At 41.8% G+C, this 19,939-nt stretch overlaps 1 protein-coding gene across 1 annotated transcript in view; it reads right to left on the minus strand.

Annotated features, from left to right (window-relative positions):
* Positions 1 to 3,228: 3,228 nt before the first annotated feature.
* Positions 3,229 to 19,939, minus strand: part of SPTLC3 (serine palmitoyltransferase long chain base subunit 3) — a 129,216-nt gene continuing 112,505 nt past the window's right edge. Inside the window, exons 10-12 of the mRNA XM_077812046.1 lie at positions 7,777 to 7,912; positions 5,867 to 5,996; positions 3,229 to 3,342 (exon numbers count right to left, since the gene is read on the minus strand). Of these exons, the coding sequence (XP_077668172.1) occupies positions 3,229 to 3,342; positions 5,867 to 5,996; positions 7,777 to 7,912 (380 nt within the window). The remainder of the gene's footprint in view (positions 3,343 to 5,866; positions 5,997 to 7,776; positions 7,913 to 19,939) is intronic.

Genomic DNA, 19,939 nt, shown 5'->3' on the forward strand with positions numbered 1-19,939 from the left:
AGGCGAATAATAAAATATAGGTGGGAGTGTGAAGGAAGAGGAAAGAGAAATGGTTCAACAGCTTTATCACATAGACCTCTTAGGTCTTACCAAAGCACCCACCGGTGGACCAGCACTTTAACTCACCAGGCTGCTGGAGCTGGCTGAATTTGCAAAGGGTTATTGAGCTCACTAACACAAAAGACTTGTATGAGGTTGTGTCACATGACATCATGAACAATCTTTATTGATTATTCAAAAAACTTAGGAAGAACTTCTATTAAAAGCCTAAAATAAACCAGCTATAGATCTCCACTTGTTCAGACAGAGAAATAAATCTCCCACAAATGTATACTCCTTCAAATGGAATACATTTTATGAATCATTTCCCAAAAATCTGTGATCATTATACTGGATGTGTTAATTTCCCAACAGATAACCCATCACATGATGATTTTTTTAAAATGAAGTGAAGTGCCTTCATTACCAAGGATTGGCCAAATTCTGATCTCACTTACGCTGGTGTAAAGCTGGAATAACTCCACTAAGGTCACATTGAAAACTAGCGTGAGATAATTAGAACTCGATGGGAAATTTGGGCCCCGTTGAAGTAAATGGGAATTTTGCTATTGATAGAAATGGGGCTAGGATTTCACCCCAAGCATTCAAAGCTGAATACTTTTTCTAATACGTAAGATGTGGAGGGAATTAAGGGAAAGCATATAATATTTATATATAAACTGACAACTCTGAAAAATAGAGGGCCTGTCTCCTTAATATGAGAGAGCGAGTGAGCAGAGAGTAATTTTTGAGGGCAGGAGGAATTTTGCTTTAGACAGACAACATTCCCCAATAGGATGAAAAGTGATCAGTCTCTAGCTTAATGAAACTCAGGCCTTGCTGAGAGAAATATTGCATGGGTTGTACCAGCACGTGTAATGCTATTTTCTGAAGTATAGACTGTGACCATATACTCTAAGATGGGAGGTCAGAAGTCAGCTATACTAATTTACACGAACTGGCCACAGATGTGCAGGAGTGGAGAGCAAAACTCAATATATCAACTCAGTTCTTTTTCCTTGAAGGAAAACACTCCAAGGCTGCAGACCTTTCCCTTCCTTTCCCCATCCTCACAGAGTAGTGTTAAGCACACCCTCGCCCTACATGCAAATTGCCTGGAAGCTGTATCTTGCAAATAGGTGGCTTAACAAAGAAAAAAAATCACGTCAAATGTAAAAAAAACCCACAACCCAAGAATATTTTTAATATTTCTGCAGTGCATTTACCCTGATGCACAAACGTCTTTAGTGCTTCTCAAGTTCATCGGTCAGAGTGAACAATCATATGAATCGTAGAATCAGAGAATATCAGGGTTGGAAGGGACCTCAGGAGGTCATCTAGTCCCACCCCCCGCTCAAAGCAGGACCAACCCCAACTAAATCATCTAAATATGACACTATTTACTTCTCCTTGTCCCCCAATATACACGTGCTAAGCTGACCTTTGATAGGATGGAATGTTTTGTAATCAATTCTTAAAGTTATAGCACCACTGGATTTTATTAACTCGCATAACAAAACAACAACAACAACAAAACCCAACAAAACCCAGGACCTCATAACTGATCAGCCTTGTTTTATCCTTAAAGCTGCTTTAACAAGCAGGGAGTAATATATTGCAATTGGTATGCCACAATTCAACTGTTCTGTTCTTAAATCTAATATTGCAGCTGTAGGTTAAGTTTACACCAGAGCTTTCAAGAACATGAAAGTGTGGTACATCTGTGCAACAGAAAGCTAAACATCTCTTGATCTGATGTGTTTACAGTGACATCTGATATTGTGGAAGGGTTTGGAGTTTGTTAAAGCTACAGAACAACTTTTAACTGGTGTCATACAACAACTATGGTCTGCAAAAATCTCCTCATAAACTGCTCAGCCTGATGTGAGACAAGTAAAGCGAGGAGGATAATGTTTTCTCAAGAATCTTTGTAGATTCGTTTGATGCAATGGAAATGGAACTCTGACCATAACTTCTCTTTCCGACTGTGGGCCATATGCTCAATTATTTCAATCAAGCATTTGAAAAATAAACACCATTTAAATAAAAACATCTGAATACATCATAATAGCATAAAGAGAGAACACAATATGTCAATGAGTGATACTTAAATCAGCTGGGGGAACTTAGTACATTCAGAAATCAAAGAGCCTTCAAGTTAACAGGTGGCAGAGCTGTGTATGGTACCCCGGACTTCATATTCTGTGTAACGAGCAGCTTCAGCATTATTTACTAGTTAGTGCATTTATTAAGCTCATAAGTAGTTTGAGAAACTTGGAAATGGGCTCATAAATGTCAGCTGCAGTTTGTGAACTGCAAGTATCTGAGTGTTTTGATCAATGCTTTTACAGGAAAGTTAAAGGGTTATTAAAATTGTTTACTACTGCTACATGAAAAGGGAACAAGCCTGCCGAGTAACTTCAGTGGCAATAAGATGCATAAGGCTGCAGATTGAATGCTGCAGCAGAAAAGAGTTTCCACCTTTAACTAAAAGATTCAATTCACACACAACATCCGAGTCCACACCACTAGGAAGCTTGTTGCATGTTCTTTCTTCACAATGAACGATATAACTTTATGGTTGGTTGGTTTTGTCTGCAACATTAAGTGACCAAGAACACAGGTTTCTGTCAGAAATATTTAATATGAGTAGGTTTCTGTATGAACGTTTTCTCATGCGCTAGTATGTCCTTCTGACACCTGCTGTCCTTTGAGAACTCAAAATGTGGAAATTAGGTAAGAAGATCCTTATCTGCCATTTCCTCGGAGGCAATCCACATTGATGCATTAGGTATTATCCAGTCTGAGAGCTGAAATTCATGTAAGCTAACATACTACACTGGAATCCATTCAGGTTTCAAATTTATTATTTCAACCAGAATTAAGAACTACCCAAAGCCTCTTCATAAAAAGGCACCAAGGCTGCACAGTGGCAACTTGACTAATGGGGGACAGTCTGCTTGCATAAAAAATACCTTAAAAAGCATATAATTCCATGGGAGTAGATCTGTAGCAATAGTCTCTTGCACATGGAAATTGGATACAGTAAAATGCAACAACAGTGCTTCCCCTCGGTTCAATTAATTGAGAAATAAAAATTGCCCTTAGAAAGGAAGAAATGCATTCATATTTCTTAGGCTTTTTCCTCTTTTTTGTAACATCATAATGTTCTCTTCAGGGGTGGGAAACTTAATCTTCAAGTTCAAAGCCTGTTTCATCGTATAGTTCAGGATGAGATGACCTGGAATGCCGTGAATACTTCAGTTGCAGAAAATCGCCCAATTCATCAAGGGCATTCAGGACCTGCAAGATCATTACACTGTATCAGTTATCTTAAAAGGATTTAAAGCTGTTCTCACTTCTGCTTTACATCTGAACAGCAAGTGACACAAAAACATATGTGGTTTTCACAGTTTAAAATCAAACAAAAAGGAATAAAGTCAAAGGGGTGATTTTTTCTGTCAGCTACACTGGTGAATGTCAGTGAAAACAATTGAGCTACACTAGATTTACATTAGCATCACTGAGAACAGAATTTGGCTCTACGGTAGGCTATGTTGTGGCAATATTTATTAGCCGACTGTTGGTAAATTGTGTATATTTCTCAGACACGCAGGGGGAAAAATACTCCAACTACAAATTCTCTTTTTTTACATGAAAGAGGCACATACATAATATAAGACAACATTGCTGTATCTGCATACATATCCCAAAGGCCAGTTTCACCACTGTATAACTCCAGAGGTGGACAAGGCCCAGATGTCTATCAGGATCATTGTGACTATCTTGAACAGTATTATGTGGTTTGATAGCACATTTTCCACTTTTGCTTGTATTAATATCACAGCTGGCCTGATCCTATAATGTGAATGGCTGCACATCCTCAACTCCGACTGGATTCAATAGAGAGCAAGGGCATTCAGAATCTCCCTGGAGAAGATCAGAACCCTGCAGCCTCAAGCCCATGCTGAAGAGCAGCCAATAGGTTCGTAACAACTAAAAATATAGCACCTGTCCTTTCAATCCTGTTTCTGTTTACACAGTAACATATGCTCAAGAATAGAAAAGTCCCCCCCAACCTGGTTTAAGACTGTGATAAAATGAGCTAAATAAAGAAGGACCTGCAAAGTAATTCAGAAAAATTACCATCCTTGGAAACTTTCCATTTTATGGGTCTTCCCCCGTATGTATTCCTGCCAGTGATTTAAACCAATGGTTGTTGTGGTGAGAAATGGAACAAGAGCTGTGTGTTTTTATCTTACACTGGATATACAGCACAGTCATGCAGTGGTTGTCGTTAAAACCTTTTCAGTTGCCTGAGGTAACTAAACCACACTACCCAGAGTGTTTCCCATTCCCCACATAAGGCATAGGGAACTTTAGATAGTGTTGCAAACACTATGGCAATGATACCTAGCTGCAAAGGCAAATCTGGAACTTGTAAAAGGTGACTGCCGAGGAGCGGCGTTCAAGGCCCCAATTTGCATACTGCAGTGAGATGAATTGCAAGATCAGTGCTTGAAAATTGTAACTTTCCTGTTTTTAATGCTACTGTTTTAAAGAAAGAAAACTTAAGCGAAATACAGAGATTAAGCTCCTAATCTCCAGGGTGATTTCACTGTGTATTACTGCAGTTGCATAATCAAAAGCTTAGGCAACTCTGGAACTACACAGCAAAATAACAGCCTACCTACCTACACCTTGGTAACTAAGCATTGATATATATATTTATTTTACCATTCAACTTTAACTTCATGTTGAGTATTCCGTTGTTCCTTATTGTAGTTTTAAGATTAGCAGGAATTTCCTACTGCACATGTACAAACCAGATTTTTCAATTTTGTTTCTAAAATGGTTTAAATTGGCCTGGAAACTAGTCTTGAGTATAGGGCTAAGGCCTCAGTCCTCCACCTGTGTTTGGATCCATGTGCTCACTGAGGTCTGCTTGGGCACAGGGGCCAGCTGCATGGAGTCAGAAGCAGGATCAGGGCTCTCTTCCCACTTTGAAAACACTGAGTGTATAAAACGCATCAGTTTCTGAGAGTTATGCTCATGCAAAAAGAGCCTTAAAATCTGTCGGCAACCAAAAAAGTTCCACCCTTGCCTAACTCAAAAATGGATGAACATATTTCATCCAAATTTGCTTCTGCCTCACGGGGTGGGGGAAATCACCCTTGGACTGCGAGGAAGATGGAAAATTTCAATCTTAAAAATACTTTTTTTAGGAAGTTATGAACAAATGGAAACAGAAGTTTATAATGCAAGTCTCAACATAACTGTAACTGCCCTTCCGGAAGCAAGTAAAGATACAGGGATGAAACTGGTCATATCACACCTTTTAGCCCTCTTGTTTGATACAAACAATTCCAAATATTGGACTGAAAGTTCCACATGTATCATACAAAACCTAAGACGGTGCCATATTTTGCTGCTGCAATGTAACTCACATAAATATGGAATGAATATAAGGGCATGGACACCCTTATATGCAATTACCACCACATCATTTAGCGTTTCCTGCCCTAGCAATTTTGCCCTAGCAGTTAAGTTTAGTCTTGATGTGCTCCTCATATAGGTCTTTATTATTATTCATTATTATTATTATTTGGTCACTATTAGGAATAGAGGACTATAGTACAGTTAATTGTTGTATAATTTAATATTTTAAATAAAATATGTAATTATAAAGGCTTTAAAGATCAACTGACAAAGATCAAGAAAAGCAAATGCAAAATGAACAATTGAGATTCAACATAACAGACTTGTAGCTTCTCCCAGCCCCTCTAGCATCTGACGTTAATTTCACCAGGACATCTGCTCTGCTTACCGTGTCTAACATCTCCCGTGTATGTGCAGCTGACACACAAAACCGAGCCCTCGATTCTGTGATAGGAGTAGCTGGAAATCCAACCACAACCACCCCAATATTTTTGTCTAACATGCGCCTAGCAAAAGCCCTGGGAGGAGGGAAAGAAGAAAACAAAAGTGAGTTATTCCCAATAAAGCACAAAGAGAAAACGCTCAAGTGTGAAAAACAATGGTTAAAAAATCCTAGCCATACTGAAGTCAATGGGAGTTGTACCATCAACTCTCCACTGCCTTCGTTGCAGCTTGTGTAGTCATTTTCACCTCTGCAAAGCGACCGCCAAATACAATCACTGATGTAAGTGAGCAGAGAATTCTGATTAGGAGCAATTTGAAATCACTGTGCACAGGTGCAAATATCTATGTAAAGTGTAAGGCAGCAAGAATCAGACCCTATATGAGGCAAATATTTAGATTAACAGATGGTGATAAATAAATAATGAATGCCATTTAGATCAAATTTCATTGAACAAGGCACTGAATATAAAGTAGAAGGATGGTCTTGTGGCTGCAGCACGAGACTGGGACTTGGGAGACCTGGGGCTAATTTCTGGCTCTGCCAAAGACTCCCTGAATAGGCAGGTCATTTAACCTCTGTGTGTCATTTTCCCACCTGTAAAATGGGGAGAACAGCTACCTGCTCGGGGTCCTGAGGAGAAAATTGTTCATATTTGTGAGGTAAGTAATGCAGAGGGACATAGATCGATTCATAACACTTAGCATGGACTAACTGGCCTCAACTACAACCCATTCTACCAATCTGTGCAAACAGGTAGAGGAGACTGTGGTTACAAATAAACTGATCCAAAGAGGAAGCATGCATGAGCCATGGGGACAGCTACAGAGGGACTCTGACAAACAACTTCATGAGGGACTTCCAGAGATGGGACCCCAATGCTGAGAAGTCTCTGCACCTTGACTGGTCCACACTGAACTTCAGGATGGCAAGGGGAGACATCTTAGTTGATCTCCAATGCCTCAAGAGGGAAACAAGATGGTTCTGCAACTAAGGATGTCTCCAATTTTCCCCCAGCACCCAGTCCAGCTATTTGGGATGTGTTCTGGGCTGAGGATTTTCTATAGCTTATAATTCTAAGACCTGCTTTCTGCCCGTCAGGTAGTCCTTGCAAGAGGGCTTGATAAATAATTAAACTTCAGACTAAAAGGATCCTGGTGTAACTGGGAGACAGGGGAGTTCACTGTTCCCCACAGATCCTGAAATGCTGACGGAAGCTTGGCCATAGAAGGATACAAGTTCTCCGTGCAAGAGCTGGCCTGTGTTCACATCAGAGTGAGTAAGCAATTATCCTGGTGGCTTTAGTGTTACCAGGTCTGATGGGCCAGGGTAGGACCCATATTTATGGTCTAAGGAGCAAAGGCTCCTCCAGAGAGTTACTTTTGCAAAGATTCCAACTCCCTACACTCTGGGCCTTTGTAGATAAGCTAATAGGTTACTGCCAATTTCCACTTACACAAGTCAATAAAGAGTTATCGTCACATACTGTAAAATGGTGTAATGTACGTCAGTCTAAGACATGTCATATCTTACATAGAGAACAATGAAATACCTTCAAAATAATTAGACACCAGCTTTTAAATTATTATAATTTTTCAAAACATCAATAGAAAGAGAAAGAAGAGTTTAAATTTTTTAAAAATTCTGTACACTCATTTAGTGTATGGAGAAGCTGGCTCAAAATCAAGGCCAGGATGAAGGCCAGGATTAAAGCTACCTATGGCAAGTTCACTGAAAGGAAGAAATTTCTCCCTTGCAACATCTACAGCAAGTAGCCAGATTTAATAGTTTTAAACGTACCCTCCATATAATTTTAGTGTAGTTTGTTTGCCTACCAGGCACATTTCAGTACTTACCCTATTTTACCAGGCATATAAAGGAGCAAGGGGACAACAGGGGAATCATCATTTCCATAAACAATGAAACCCATTTCGTGCAGTCTCCGCCTGAAGTATCTTGTGTTTTCTCCTAGCTGGCGCACTCTTTGAAGCCCTAAAATGAGACAGTCATGAAATCAGTCAGGGCACAAGATCTCCAGGAAAGCAAAACAGGGACCTGTAAGTTTCAGAAACATTTAGCTCTCCATGAGATCTTTATATAGATATTGGATCCATAAGAAAAATATTTAGTGAGTCACCTGTACAAGCCACATAAATACAGAGGCACATACTGAACCTAGGAATGGTTTCAGAGTAGCCGCCGTGTTAGTCTGTATCCACGAAAAGAACAGGAGTACTTGTGGCACCTTAGAGACTAACACATCTATTAGAGCATAAGTCCACTGACTTCTGCTGAATTATGCCTGACCTACCATGGCATGAAATGAGACTCAAACCTACTGTATTCAGACATACACTCCTACAGACAGGAGTATTCTCTCTCTGTCTCGCTGGACATAGATTAGGGAACAGTTGCCTTTATTGTGCATATAGTTAAAAAGGACATGTTGGATGAAATCTACGCATTGGCAGCAGTGGTGGTCTGGTATGATAGTGTATACATCCATCCAGCTTGCTGCGGGGGGGGGGGGGGGCGGCGTGTCCTTCAGTGCGGCTGAAGACTAGAGCCAGTGAAGGACCCAATGCCGAAGTGCTGCTGAAGACCCAGAGCGCCGCCTGACCCGACGCCAAAGACCCAGAGCACCGCCGGGTGAGTACAAGTGGGTGACACCTTTTTTTATCTCCATTCCCCTTGTTTTCTCTTGCCGCAAGATGTGCAAATTCCGTTCAAAATAGTTGCAGAGATTTTTCTATCACAACCTATTTTTCTATTCCTATTCTATCATCACCTATATTCAAGGAAACCTGATTCCACAGGTCTCAGTCCGAATCGCACTGCAAATTCATAGACAAAGTTCAGGTTCCCATGGGTTTGCACCCGTACACATGAGCTGGCCAAGAACAGAAGTGAAACTAGTAGCCTTGGAAGAGTGAAAGCAGAATTCATCTTACTGCATTTGAGTACCATCCTTTCTGGAAGACAGAGATGTGTCCAAAGGCAGAGGCTGCCCACTTCCTACCCCATATCACCCTCCCTTGCTAGTCTAGAGCTAGTGAAACATTTCTGGCTAAAGCAAACAAAGAACAATTAAAGAGAGGATAGAAAGTCAGCTTTGCATTTTTTCAACTTAAAAAAAAAATTTGCGCCCACCATTTTTTTTTAAAACAATGCAGAAGTAACCATTTTTTCCACACATGCATCTTGAGGTCTTCCTCTCACCCACCTCACAATTAAGTGCACAGTCACTGACTTGCTAATGTGCCAGGGGGTGCTTGACCCCCGGCTCTGCCCCAGGCCCCACCCTACCCCTTCCTCCAAGCCCCCCTGCCTCTTCCCCTCCCCTAGCACACCACACCCTCGCTCCTCTCCCTCCCTCCCAAAGCCTCCTGCACGCTGAGAAACAGCTGATCATGGTGGATGGGAGGCGCGGGGAGGGGCGGGGGGCACCGATAAGCAGGGCCTGCCTGCGTGTGGCAAACACTGACAGGCAGGGAGAGCTGCTGGGGGCTGCTGGTGGGTACTATCAAACTACCTACAAGAGTTTAACATGAAAGTATTACATAAAACCTGGGGCAGTGGTTAATAGTTCATAAGAACACAGGAACTGCCAGACTGGATCAGAGCCCCATCTCTGAGAGTGTACAGGACCATTGTGCCATCAGGCCCGAAGAGGGGTGCTGTGGATTTTTTTAAAAAAAATGACATGTGGACAAATTGGAGAAAAAAGTCCAGAGAAGAGCAACAAAAATGATTAAAGGTCTAGAAAACATGACCTATGAGGGAAGATTGAAAAAATTGTGTTTGTTTAGTCTGGAGAAGAGAAGACTGAGAGGGGACATGACAACAGTTGTCAAGTACATAAAAGTTTGTTACAAGGAGGAGGGAGAAAAATTGTTTTTCTTTACCTCTGAGGATAGGACAAGAAGCCATGGGCTCAAATTGCAGCAAGGGTGGTTTAGGTTGGACATTAGGAAAAACTTCCTGTCAGAGTGGTTAAGCACTGGAATAAATTGCCCAGGGAGGTTATGGAATCTCCATCATTGGGCATTTTTAAGAGCAGTTGGACAAATACCTGTCAGGGATGGTCTAGGATAATACTCAGTTCTGCCTTGAGTGCAGGAGACTGGACTAGATGACCTCTTGAGGTCCCTTCCTGTTCTATGATTCTATGTGAGAACAAAGGGGGGGGGGAATCTGCCTTCTGATTAGTCATCTGCCTCACGGCCCCGCCTCCTCTGGGACAGAGCAACCAATCAGAGCTCAATCACCTTCTTTTCCTCACTCTGCTCCTGTGTGAGAGATGGGGTGGCTCCTTTGCCCCTCTCCTTCCCTCCTGCAGCTGCTGGCCTGGGCGGGGGAGTGGGGGGAAGCTCCTGGAGCTCGAGGTGTGCCGTGGCAGAGAAAAGGTTGGGAACCACTGCGTTGGAGGAAGTTGTAAGAACCCTGCAGTAGGCAGATATGGGGTAATCCGCCCTCCACATAAGGTATCAGCCTTGTCTCTAATAGAGATTGGTGTAAGCCCTTATACACAAGCTTTAATATTCCTTCTACGTTTTGCTGCTAGTAATTCTGATAACTCTGGATATTGCTGATATCCATATAAATATCTAATACCTTTTTGGATCGATCTTATTAACTTCTTGGGCTCAACAATGTCCTGTGGCAAGGTCAGGGCCATCTGCTTCCCTCTGCTTCTGCAGATTGCTCCAGGGAGGCACAAAAGAGAAAGACCCAGTTCCATGGCAGGCTTCCTCCTTTCTCTCAACCCTATGGAAGCACTGCAGGGAACTCATCACTAGTTTGGAAGGGGCAGGCTGGGAGGCCAGATGAGCTCAACAGCATTCCCCCACCCCCAAGTCACAGGGGAAAGCAACACAAACTACAGCAAAAGCTACTGCGGGAGAAGAGAGTGACAGGACCAGGGGTTGGCTGCCCAAGACAGTTACATAAACTAAGTCAAGAGTTTGGCCTATCAGATATTGTCAGAGTTCAAGGATGACTTTTGATCATTGGATATAATGTGAAATGATTAAAGATACTTTAACAATATTTCAGATGTATTAACTTTCTTACTAAGTGACATCCAGGGATGTCTGCATGACAAGAAATTGCATTCATATAATGTTTTCAGTTGCTTTGGAAAGCGCTTTCACTTGTATCAATGTGTTGAACAGAAAACAGCAATACAGGTCAAACAAGTGTCTTGAAATTCATTCAGACATTTGAAATATTACACTGTTGCTTTGATTTAATCTCACATATTATAGTCTATTAAAAATGATTTTCTTCTCCTATGGTTTTGATGGAAGACTGACTAAGTTGAATGTATTTTTAAATAAATTATTCTTTTCCCCGCTGTCAAGCTTGTGAATAGATCAAACACGTACAACATGTAATGCATGTGTAGTTACACTAAGGATGTATATAAGCAGTTCCATCCAGTTCTAGAATAGCTATACAAGTAATAAAATTATGTATATTACCCACATCAATTTGGAAAGTAGAATCCACAGCTGGTGATCAGTTTACACCCTGAAGCAAGAGAACTGATAGACCCTGTAATTTTTTTAGTGCTAGATAGTGTAACAGATGCTCTTCCAATTAATATAATTGTCTGATCCTTTGATTCCTTCTGAACTCTGTATTTGTCCCAGTCATGTCCCGTAGCACTGATTATTATGAAATAATTTTATGCTGAATTAGAAAATATTTCTGAGTATCTGTTCTAAATTTGTTGCCTTTCAACTGAGAGTGTCCATTTGTTTTTGTGTTATGGGAAAGGGGTAAATAGGAGTGTTTAACTCACCCTTCACTATACTATGCTGCTCATTGTTTTACAGACCTCCACCATATGCTCTCTGTCTCATTTTTATTCTTTCCAAATTAAATAATCCTTGTCTTTTTACATTCTCCTTTACATATCTTCTTCTAATACCTCTGATTTTTCTGGTTGCTACTTTCCTTCTGGTGATTCCAGTAATTGAGGAGATGGCCTAATACCATGTTCCAAGATGTAAAATACCATTGTAAAAGTATCCATGTGCTTTATTCCCTAAATAGCAGTCATGCCCCCTGGCATGTTTCTGACTCGTTTGGCCCCTGTCCCCCGCAGCTGGGATGGCAGTAGGTTGCCCCCGCCCTCCTGGGCCCTGTTGTTGGGGACAGGGGCCGAGTGAGCTGGAGCCTCCTTCCCTCCACGACATGCTGGGCTCCTGTCCCCGGCAGCAGAGCCTGCCATTGCCTCCCAGCCAGGCTCTCTCAGGCAGAAGGGGTTCTGTCCAACTGTTCTGTTTCCCGCCCAGCTACCAGGAAGGTGCAGAGAGAGAGGACAGAGCTCCTCTCCTTCCCTGCCCCCAGCAGGCCAATCTGGGGGAGCACTTGACCCTCCATATCTCATCACGTGTTGCCTCGATGATTTCTGGAAAGGTAAACTCCCAGTGTATGGGAGCGGTTTATTTCATCCCATGCACTGCTTTCTACTTGACTATTCTGATTTTCACCTGCCATTGTCAGAAGCTCTGGGACTTCTCACAACTCTCGCTATTCTTGATTGGGAAGTTGAGTGAACAACACATATAGTAGTACTGGTCCATGAGGCACTCCAGTGTAAGGATCAGATTGTCCTGGGCTCTTGCACAGAGGGAGAGAAGAAGGGCGAGTTGTGCAAGGGCCAGGGAGCACTGCAGTCACTGGGAGCACAGAGATTGCTCCTTCCATTTTGTCCCAGGTGCATGATCCACCCTAAAGGAGGCAGAGAGGAGACAAGGCCATGGAGCTCACTGGGAGGAGCAGTCTGTACCATCAAATGAATGGTGTAGATGTGTGTTAAGGTAAAATCCTTCTGATGCGTCCCATGGTGCAGTGCATCTCTGTATCACACTCAGAGACCAGTGGCTTAATGCCACAGTCTAGCCCTTATTCCTTTTCCACTGTAAGAATTGCCCATGTTTTACCTCCTACATCTTAAACAGCCTATAGGCATGACAGGGCCTCATCTCGCAAGCCATGTTTCCTCAATAGCACTGCATAAAGGACTTTCAGTAACAGCTTCTGGAATCAGAGTAGCAGCCGTGTTAGTCTGTATCCGCAAAAAGAACAGGAGTACTTGTGGCACCTTAGAGACTAACCCATTCTGGAATGTGTAACCAAGTTATGTCCATGAGTTCCTTTGTTGTATGCAGTGTTGTTTTAGCCATGTCGGTCCCAGGATATTAGAAAGACAAGGTGGATGAGGTAAAAAAAAAATCAAAAAAATTACCTTACCCACCTTGTCTCTCCATGAGTTTCTTTCTTGATTATTTTGTGGGTGCATTCAAAGAATACCTTTGCCACACTAATTTCTCCCCATCAATTTATACTTCCCTAAATTCTATATTTCACAGTTTTCTCAGCAAGAAATCCCAGGATTCCTGGATTTGCCCTTTCTATTTTTATTAAAAGTTGGCACCATAATTGGCCATCCTCCAGTCCTTTGCTTTAATAGTAGCCTAGATGTTCTACCCTTCAGATCCCTTAGAACTCTGATGAGTACCAGCTGGTCCTGGAGATTTATTGCCATCTAACCAGCTTTTTCATTTTTGATACCTTTATCTCCAACAGTACTTCATCTTTATTACCTGTGAAGGATAACCACAAATAGACATTTTCCTCCCATTCCTGTCTTCCTGGTGGGGTGAAGACTGACGCAAAAAAAATCCCACTTAGCTTCCTTGTTATTTCCTCCTTTAGATCTAGCTAACCCTAGCTTCTTAATTCTGATGTACTTCAAATATGTGTAATGTGTTTGGGTCAACAGCTTTAGCTATTTGTGCTTCAAATTTCCTCAGAATCACAATTTTGTATTTCCTTTTAGTAATGTCACTTCGACTGAATTTGCATTATTAAGAGGATTTCTTTTTTTTTGGCCTGAATTAATTTTTACAAACCTGCGGCTGAACTGTGGTATCCCATTTACAGGAAGGTGCAATTCATCACGTCCAGAAGGCCTGAACAAAGTTTATGTGCAACTCCAGTTCATTTACTCACATGACCAATTCCACGGACTTTGCTGGGACTAAGTGCATGAGCAAATGCTCACCAATGTAAGTAGAATTTCCACAGTTGGGCTCTTGCCATTCAACTGTTGCCCTACTTTCCCCTTGTTTTTGTTCTCAGGAATGCAGACTTTGTGACTCTTATCAGGTAATTCTTTAGCAGTCTCCATTCGGATTCTATGGATTTTCATTTCCTAGCTTTCCCCCTTCAGGCTGTATCTAACCTCCTCTCTAAAAAGAAAATAAAATCCTCTTTTCTTGAAAGGTACCATCACAGTACTATCTCCTGGCATGGTCCCCTGCTGAGGCCATGTCAAATTGTATCTTTTTGTGTCATTGGGCCAAATGAGGCAGTTAGGAAAAGAGCCATAGACTGATGAAGAGTGTGGTAAGTTAAAAGTGATCTGCAAAATAAAAAAATGGGTTTCTACCCTTTTTGGTTTTAATGATGCATAAAAAAAGATGTAAAGCATTTTTATTTTCCAAGGTATTCTTTCCTGCTTGTTTTTTATTTTAGAAAAAAGCAGGAATATTAAGCCTAATCTTCCCTCTTCAAGCTGGGAGACTCATTGGAGGACTGGAGAACGAGTGAATTTCCTCAGCCATCAGTTAAAGGGTTGTATTGCTGAATGTTTCAGAAAAAGAGTTTGTCTTAAGCCCTTGCCAGGAGTTAGAATGAACAAACTCAATCGCTCTTTCACCTATTCCCTATGTGGCCCTATTATCATTTGATCATTCGATGCTGATGAAATTTAATAATATAGAACCTAGATAAGTATAATCTGATAGTCAGATTATTTAAAAGTCATTTGTCTCTAAAAGTCTCTTCCCCTCTCAGTTGCTCAAGTCCTCCAGCAAAAGCAGGGGAGTAGAGAATCAATATTTATAATGTTAAAAAAAGAAGCAGTGAAAAATCACTTATGTTTAAAAACCGTTCAGTCCTTCTTTCTACATCACAAGGAAGCAGATTTCTAGCAGATTTTGTTGTTTCCCATATCTTTTACAGCCTGATTGAACAACCATGTTTCCAGTAAGAGGACCGAATCACATGCTTCATTACTTCTTTTTTGTTTCTATATAGCATAGATTCTACAGTAAATCCAGTTCTGGCCCATCCAGAATTTTTATTCAGATAGTCTAGGAATTTCTTGTGGTTAGTACCATTGCTCCATTGTTGCAAGTGAACCTGTTTTGTATTTCCCCCCAGTAAATACAATAACCCATAGATTATTCTTATGTCACTAAAGCTTCAGAAATTCTTATCATGTCTCCCAATACAAAGTATTTCAACTTCTCTGTTTTGTTTGTGAAGGGTACAGTATTGGTACTCTACATGAATATTTACAGTTTTTACTCTTAATACCTATTTTTATGTACTTCTTTCTGATGGCTCCATCCACTTCCTGGATTGCTGCTCCTTGGTTCCCCATTCTCCTCTCTGGTCCAGCTGTGATTATTGTGCTAACCCCTATTACTAGCTAGGTACTGAGCAGATTGCATAGTCAGACTACACTGCCCCTCAGCACCTGTTATCTTTCATTCTATTCTTTTGGTTAATGTGGGGATCACCACACCTATGCAAGCCCTGTTCCTCTAATAATTTCCTACTGCTTAATAAATTCTAGGTTTAACTAAGATCTATTACTTCATCCCTTTTGTATCTCATCTAGTCAAGACACTCTCCTGACAAGCTTCTGGCTGGGAAATTTATAGGGAAACTGGGACTTGCTCTACAGTGATCAGTGTTTTGTTGAACAAATTAAAAGATCCCATAAAACCACTGCATTTGTAACTTCATGCACAAAACTGCCCACGCAGACAACTCGCTAGTTACAGTTTCTGCCATTCAGTTTAAAACTTTCTGTGTAAGAAATCTGCTGGGTTAGTAGAGGCCACAAATAGTTTAACCATCTCGCCAATGCTGCTAAAACAAAAACAGCTGTGCCAGAGCAAGGAAAACAAATGAAACACAAAAGCATCCTACTACAAAGCTTTCCAGTCTCTAATAAAAACAATAGTCTGTGGTATTTCCAAAAATATTTTTGGTATAGTAGCTCTCAAAAGAACCAGGAGGAAATATCGAAGGGATGGGGTGGGGGACCACAGAATAGCTTGACTGAAATCTACAAAATGAAAGTTCTCTCTTCTTTTAAATATTAAACAGGTTATTAGCACCTCTTAATGTATAGAAAGAACTGGGTCTTAAAGATTAAAAATAACTGTAGTATTTTAACACTACCCAATCTAATTCCTAAGCTCTCAGTCTACCGCATTTGAAACTACTGACTTTTCAATTAGGGACAGTTTTCATAGATGCAGATGTTGTTGGTGGATGTAGTTTAATACTTCTCCTTTCTAGTCAGCTATTTACCACAATGCTGGAAAGAGATTCTCAGCCATTCAAAATTCCAGGCTTTTCAAAATTTATCAAACCATCTGATCATTGCATAGAGCTGACAAATAAAAAATATGTAACAATTTACAAGGTGCAGGTAATATTCGTTCCCTATTAAGGGGAAAATCCCACCCCTGAGTGATGTGGCTATACTGACGTAAGGTGGTAGAATAGCCTCAGACAAGCGCCTCAAAACTGATTATCCAACCCCTCAAATCTACATCCTTAGACAATTTGTAAGTGTGGAGGGAGAGTTCCCCTTTGGAGCATGCCCACAGGGCTCAATTCAGGACATTCAAATGCTGATGTAGGAATGCCTTTTAAAACAATGATACCAGACAGTGTGACATCCCAGAACATTAGACTCAGAATGTTAACACCGTTTTGCTGGGGGTGGAAAAAGCCTAGGAAAAGATCTGAAAATGCATGAATTCTGAAGAGTGAGGTGATCTCTGAGGGAGAGAATACTGGAAGAGGATGGGCGGGTGGGTGACCATTTCTTTACCAAGCCTCCACACTTTCCTTTCTGATGTTAAGTTTCTTGGTTAAAGACCACCTACGCGCCTCATACACATTGTCATATGTTGTAGTACTGGTCCACTACTACCATATATAATCAGTTATTTATCTTGCACGCTACAGTGGTAGGTGCAGCAGAAAAACCTCAAGTTTGTAATTATATTTCAACTGTCCTTTTGTTTTTAGTTTTATGCGTCTCTTCAAAACTAGATTTAAGGGTAGCTTTGGGTAAAGTGCAGGCTTTCATTTGAAGAGCCTATTTTCCTCACACATACCTGACCCCAATTACTTCCCCAGGCTTACTTTGCCGGCTGGCTGAATTGAGGAGGTGAAGCCTACTCTTTGCCCTGCCCATTTATTCCCCATCACATGTGGGAGGGGAGCAGTGGTTCTGTGGAGGCTGCCATCCCACCTGCATTGTGACCTGGAATATGGGTAATCAGTGCAAAGGGACAGGCGGTGCCCAATGCCCTCTCACTGTCTTGAGTGAGCACATAAGGCAGCTCACAGTTGAGCTCTCTGGGTATAAACCTGCTTTTATTGGAGTCCTGCAATGTTAGTGTTGAATTCAATAGTCTAACAGCCTGAGGACCAGATTCTTAGCTGGTGTAAATCATTGACTTCAATGGAACTAGGCTGATTTACAAAAGCAAATTATCTTACCCTGACTGCAAAATTATCATCCCTCTCAAGCAAAGTTTCATTTATTCTTCCAAATACATTTGTTTTTCACTTCTGAAAGCTTTTAACCAGCAAATAATTTAGATGTGTCCAACTTCTGCACGACATTTTACCTTTGAATGCCACATGAAGGTTTTTAACCTTGGAAATTCTTACTCAACATATTGAAACCAGGAACAAGCAACCTGTAGCCTTTAATGTTTATATCTCAGGTGTATGTTCACTGAAAGAGGGTTATTTTTCCTGAACCTGTTCCAAAGAGGATAATCCCGCTCTTTGTACTTTTCCTCGGCATACTGTGGGCTATGCAAGACACAAATCCACCTGCTTTAATCTTCTCCAGCTGTTTTTTCATGGGGACTTTTTTAGATAATTAGTTATCCAATCCAACTTCTACATACCAGTGTCAGACTGTCTTTTCAATCTATGTTCCTGAGATACAGAGCTCTAGTCCCATGCCTTCCTCTAGTAACAACTAGATAGTAAAAAGAAAACTTTAATAGGCTGCAAAAATTTTTGGAAAACAATAGCTGTTCTTCTCCCCTAAACAGTTACAGATGGACTGATTTTCTTTCCTTCTCTGGTTCCACTATAGAAGTAACACATATGTACCTCCATGTGCACTAAATCACAAATAGAACACTATAAAACCAGAGTGCCTAAAGGAAATGAGCTCTAAGATAACGGTTCTGTATAAAAACAACTTTGTTATGGATTGGGGAGAAGCAAAGACCTACACTAACACCACCTATAAACCAAATGATTTAGACTAATACTCCTGCTAAATAAGCCTTTAAGGACTAGAGTCAGTCTAATTTTAACTGTGAATTGCTTAATAAATTCAGAGAAAAAGCAATGGTAATTTCAAATAAAGGACAGAGAAGAGGAGGAATTGTACAAAATTCTGTTATTTTTTATTGGCCAGGTATGTACGAAACTTGCACACAAATATTGATAATTCTGTATCATGTACACTAAAAGCACCTTGCATGAAAACAGAGACAGAGGGACAAGCCCTTGCTGTGCATATTTATTACCAAACACAGGTGATTAATCACAAAGCATGTCAGTCCCGCAGCTGAAAGCCAGCCAGCACACATTGCACTACATCTGTAACATATTAGGTATTGCTGAAATGCCAAGGATCTAAATGCATTTAGGAAAGGCAAGTCTCTCTTTTGTGTCCCTCAGACTGATTACACACTACCAATTGGAGTAATACGACAGCAGCAAGCTTCTTCCAGAACTGCCAGGGAATCTAAAGCTCTGCTATCTCTAGAATGAAGAAGGTACCTTGCCGTGCCACGGAACTATGTATTATTTGCCTATTGTAAAAATGAGGTTTACTAAGCACCACATTGTGAACCCCTTGCTCACACTGAATAATTCCTATATCCTTGACTTCAGTACCACTGCTTGAGGGAATAATTGCACACAAGTGTGTGCAAAGGAGTTCAGAATCTGGCTTCATAAGAATAACTGTGAGATTTATTTCCGTGCTAGTCTGTGGATCTCTTTCACCAGCCCTTTCTCTAATGCTTAATTTGAGACTAAGGGGAGATCAGTATTGTGTGAGGAATTAGCACTGGCCTCTGTCCAGGGGTGCTGGTATGGAGGTAGGGGGCCATTGCCCCATCACTTTTAAAAGGGGGAGGGCTATTCCCTCCCACTTTTTACCAGCTATAAGGGTGAGTGACGGGGGAGACAGGGTGGAGAGGAGCAAGCAGGGGTGGGGTCTTGCGGGGAAAAGGCAGAGCTGGGACAAGGCCTCGGGGGAAGAGGTGGAGCAGGGGCAGGGCCTTGGGGGAAGGGGCGGTACAAGGGCGGGGGTTTGGGGAGAAGGGGCGGTGCGGGGCCAGGGCCTCTGGGGAAGGGAAGACATGGGGGCAAGGAGTAGTGCGGGGCCACAGTCCAGGGGACAGTGGCCCTCCACTTTTAGGGAGCTTCTGCCACTCCTGTCCCTGTCCCAGTGGTGGAACGAATGGGGGGAAGCAGGGGTGACCGCACTCCTAGCAGCCATTAGGTGTATGCGTGGCACCTTTTGAGGCATGGAGAGTGAGCCCGCCCTATGCTCACACTGTACTGGTGGCTCCTGGCCCATGGAGCTAGGCCCAGCTTCCCACTCTGGGCATTGCAGCACGGTGCATGAAACCTAAGTGGTGTCAGGTTGCAATGACTGGAGGAGGGAGCTGGGCCTAGCCCTGCCGGATGGGAGCTGCCTCTGCCAAGCGAGTGCAGGACAGGTTGGCTCTCCAGCTCACCACCAATGACCCATCACCCCACCCCCTGCCAGTCACAAAACCTCACTCCACCACTGCTCTGTTCCCACTGATGTCAACAGAAAATCTTCCACTGACTTCAACAGGAGCACCATTATGCCAGTGCTGAGTG

Source organism: Eretmochelys imbricata, chromosome 3, assembly GCF_965152235.1.
Source record: "Eretmochelys imbricata isolate rEreImb1 chromosome 3, rEreImb1.hap1, whole genome shotgun sequence".
Taxonomy (NCBI): Eukaryota; Metazoa; Chordata; order Testudines; family Cheloniidae; genus Eretmochelys; species Eretmochelys imbricata.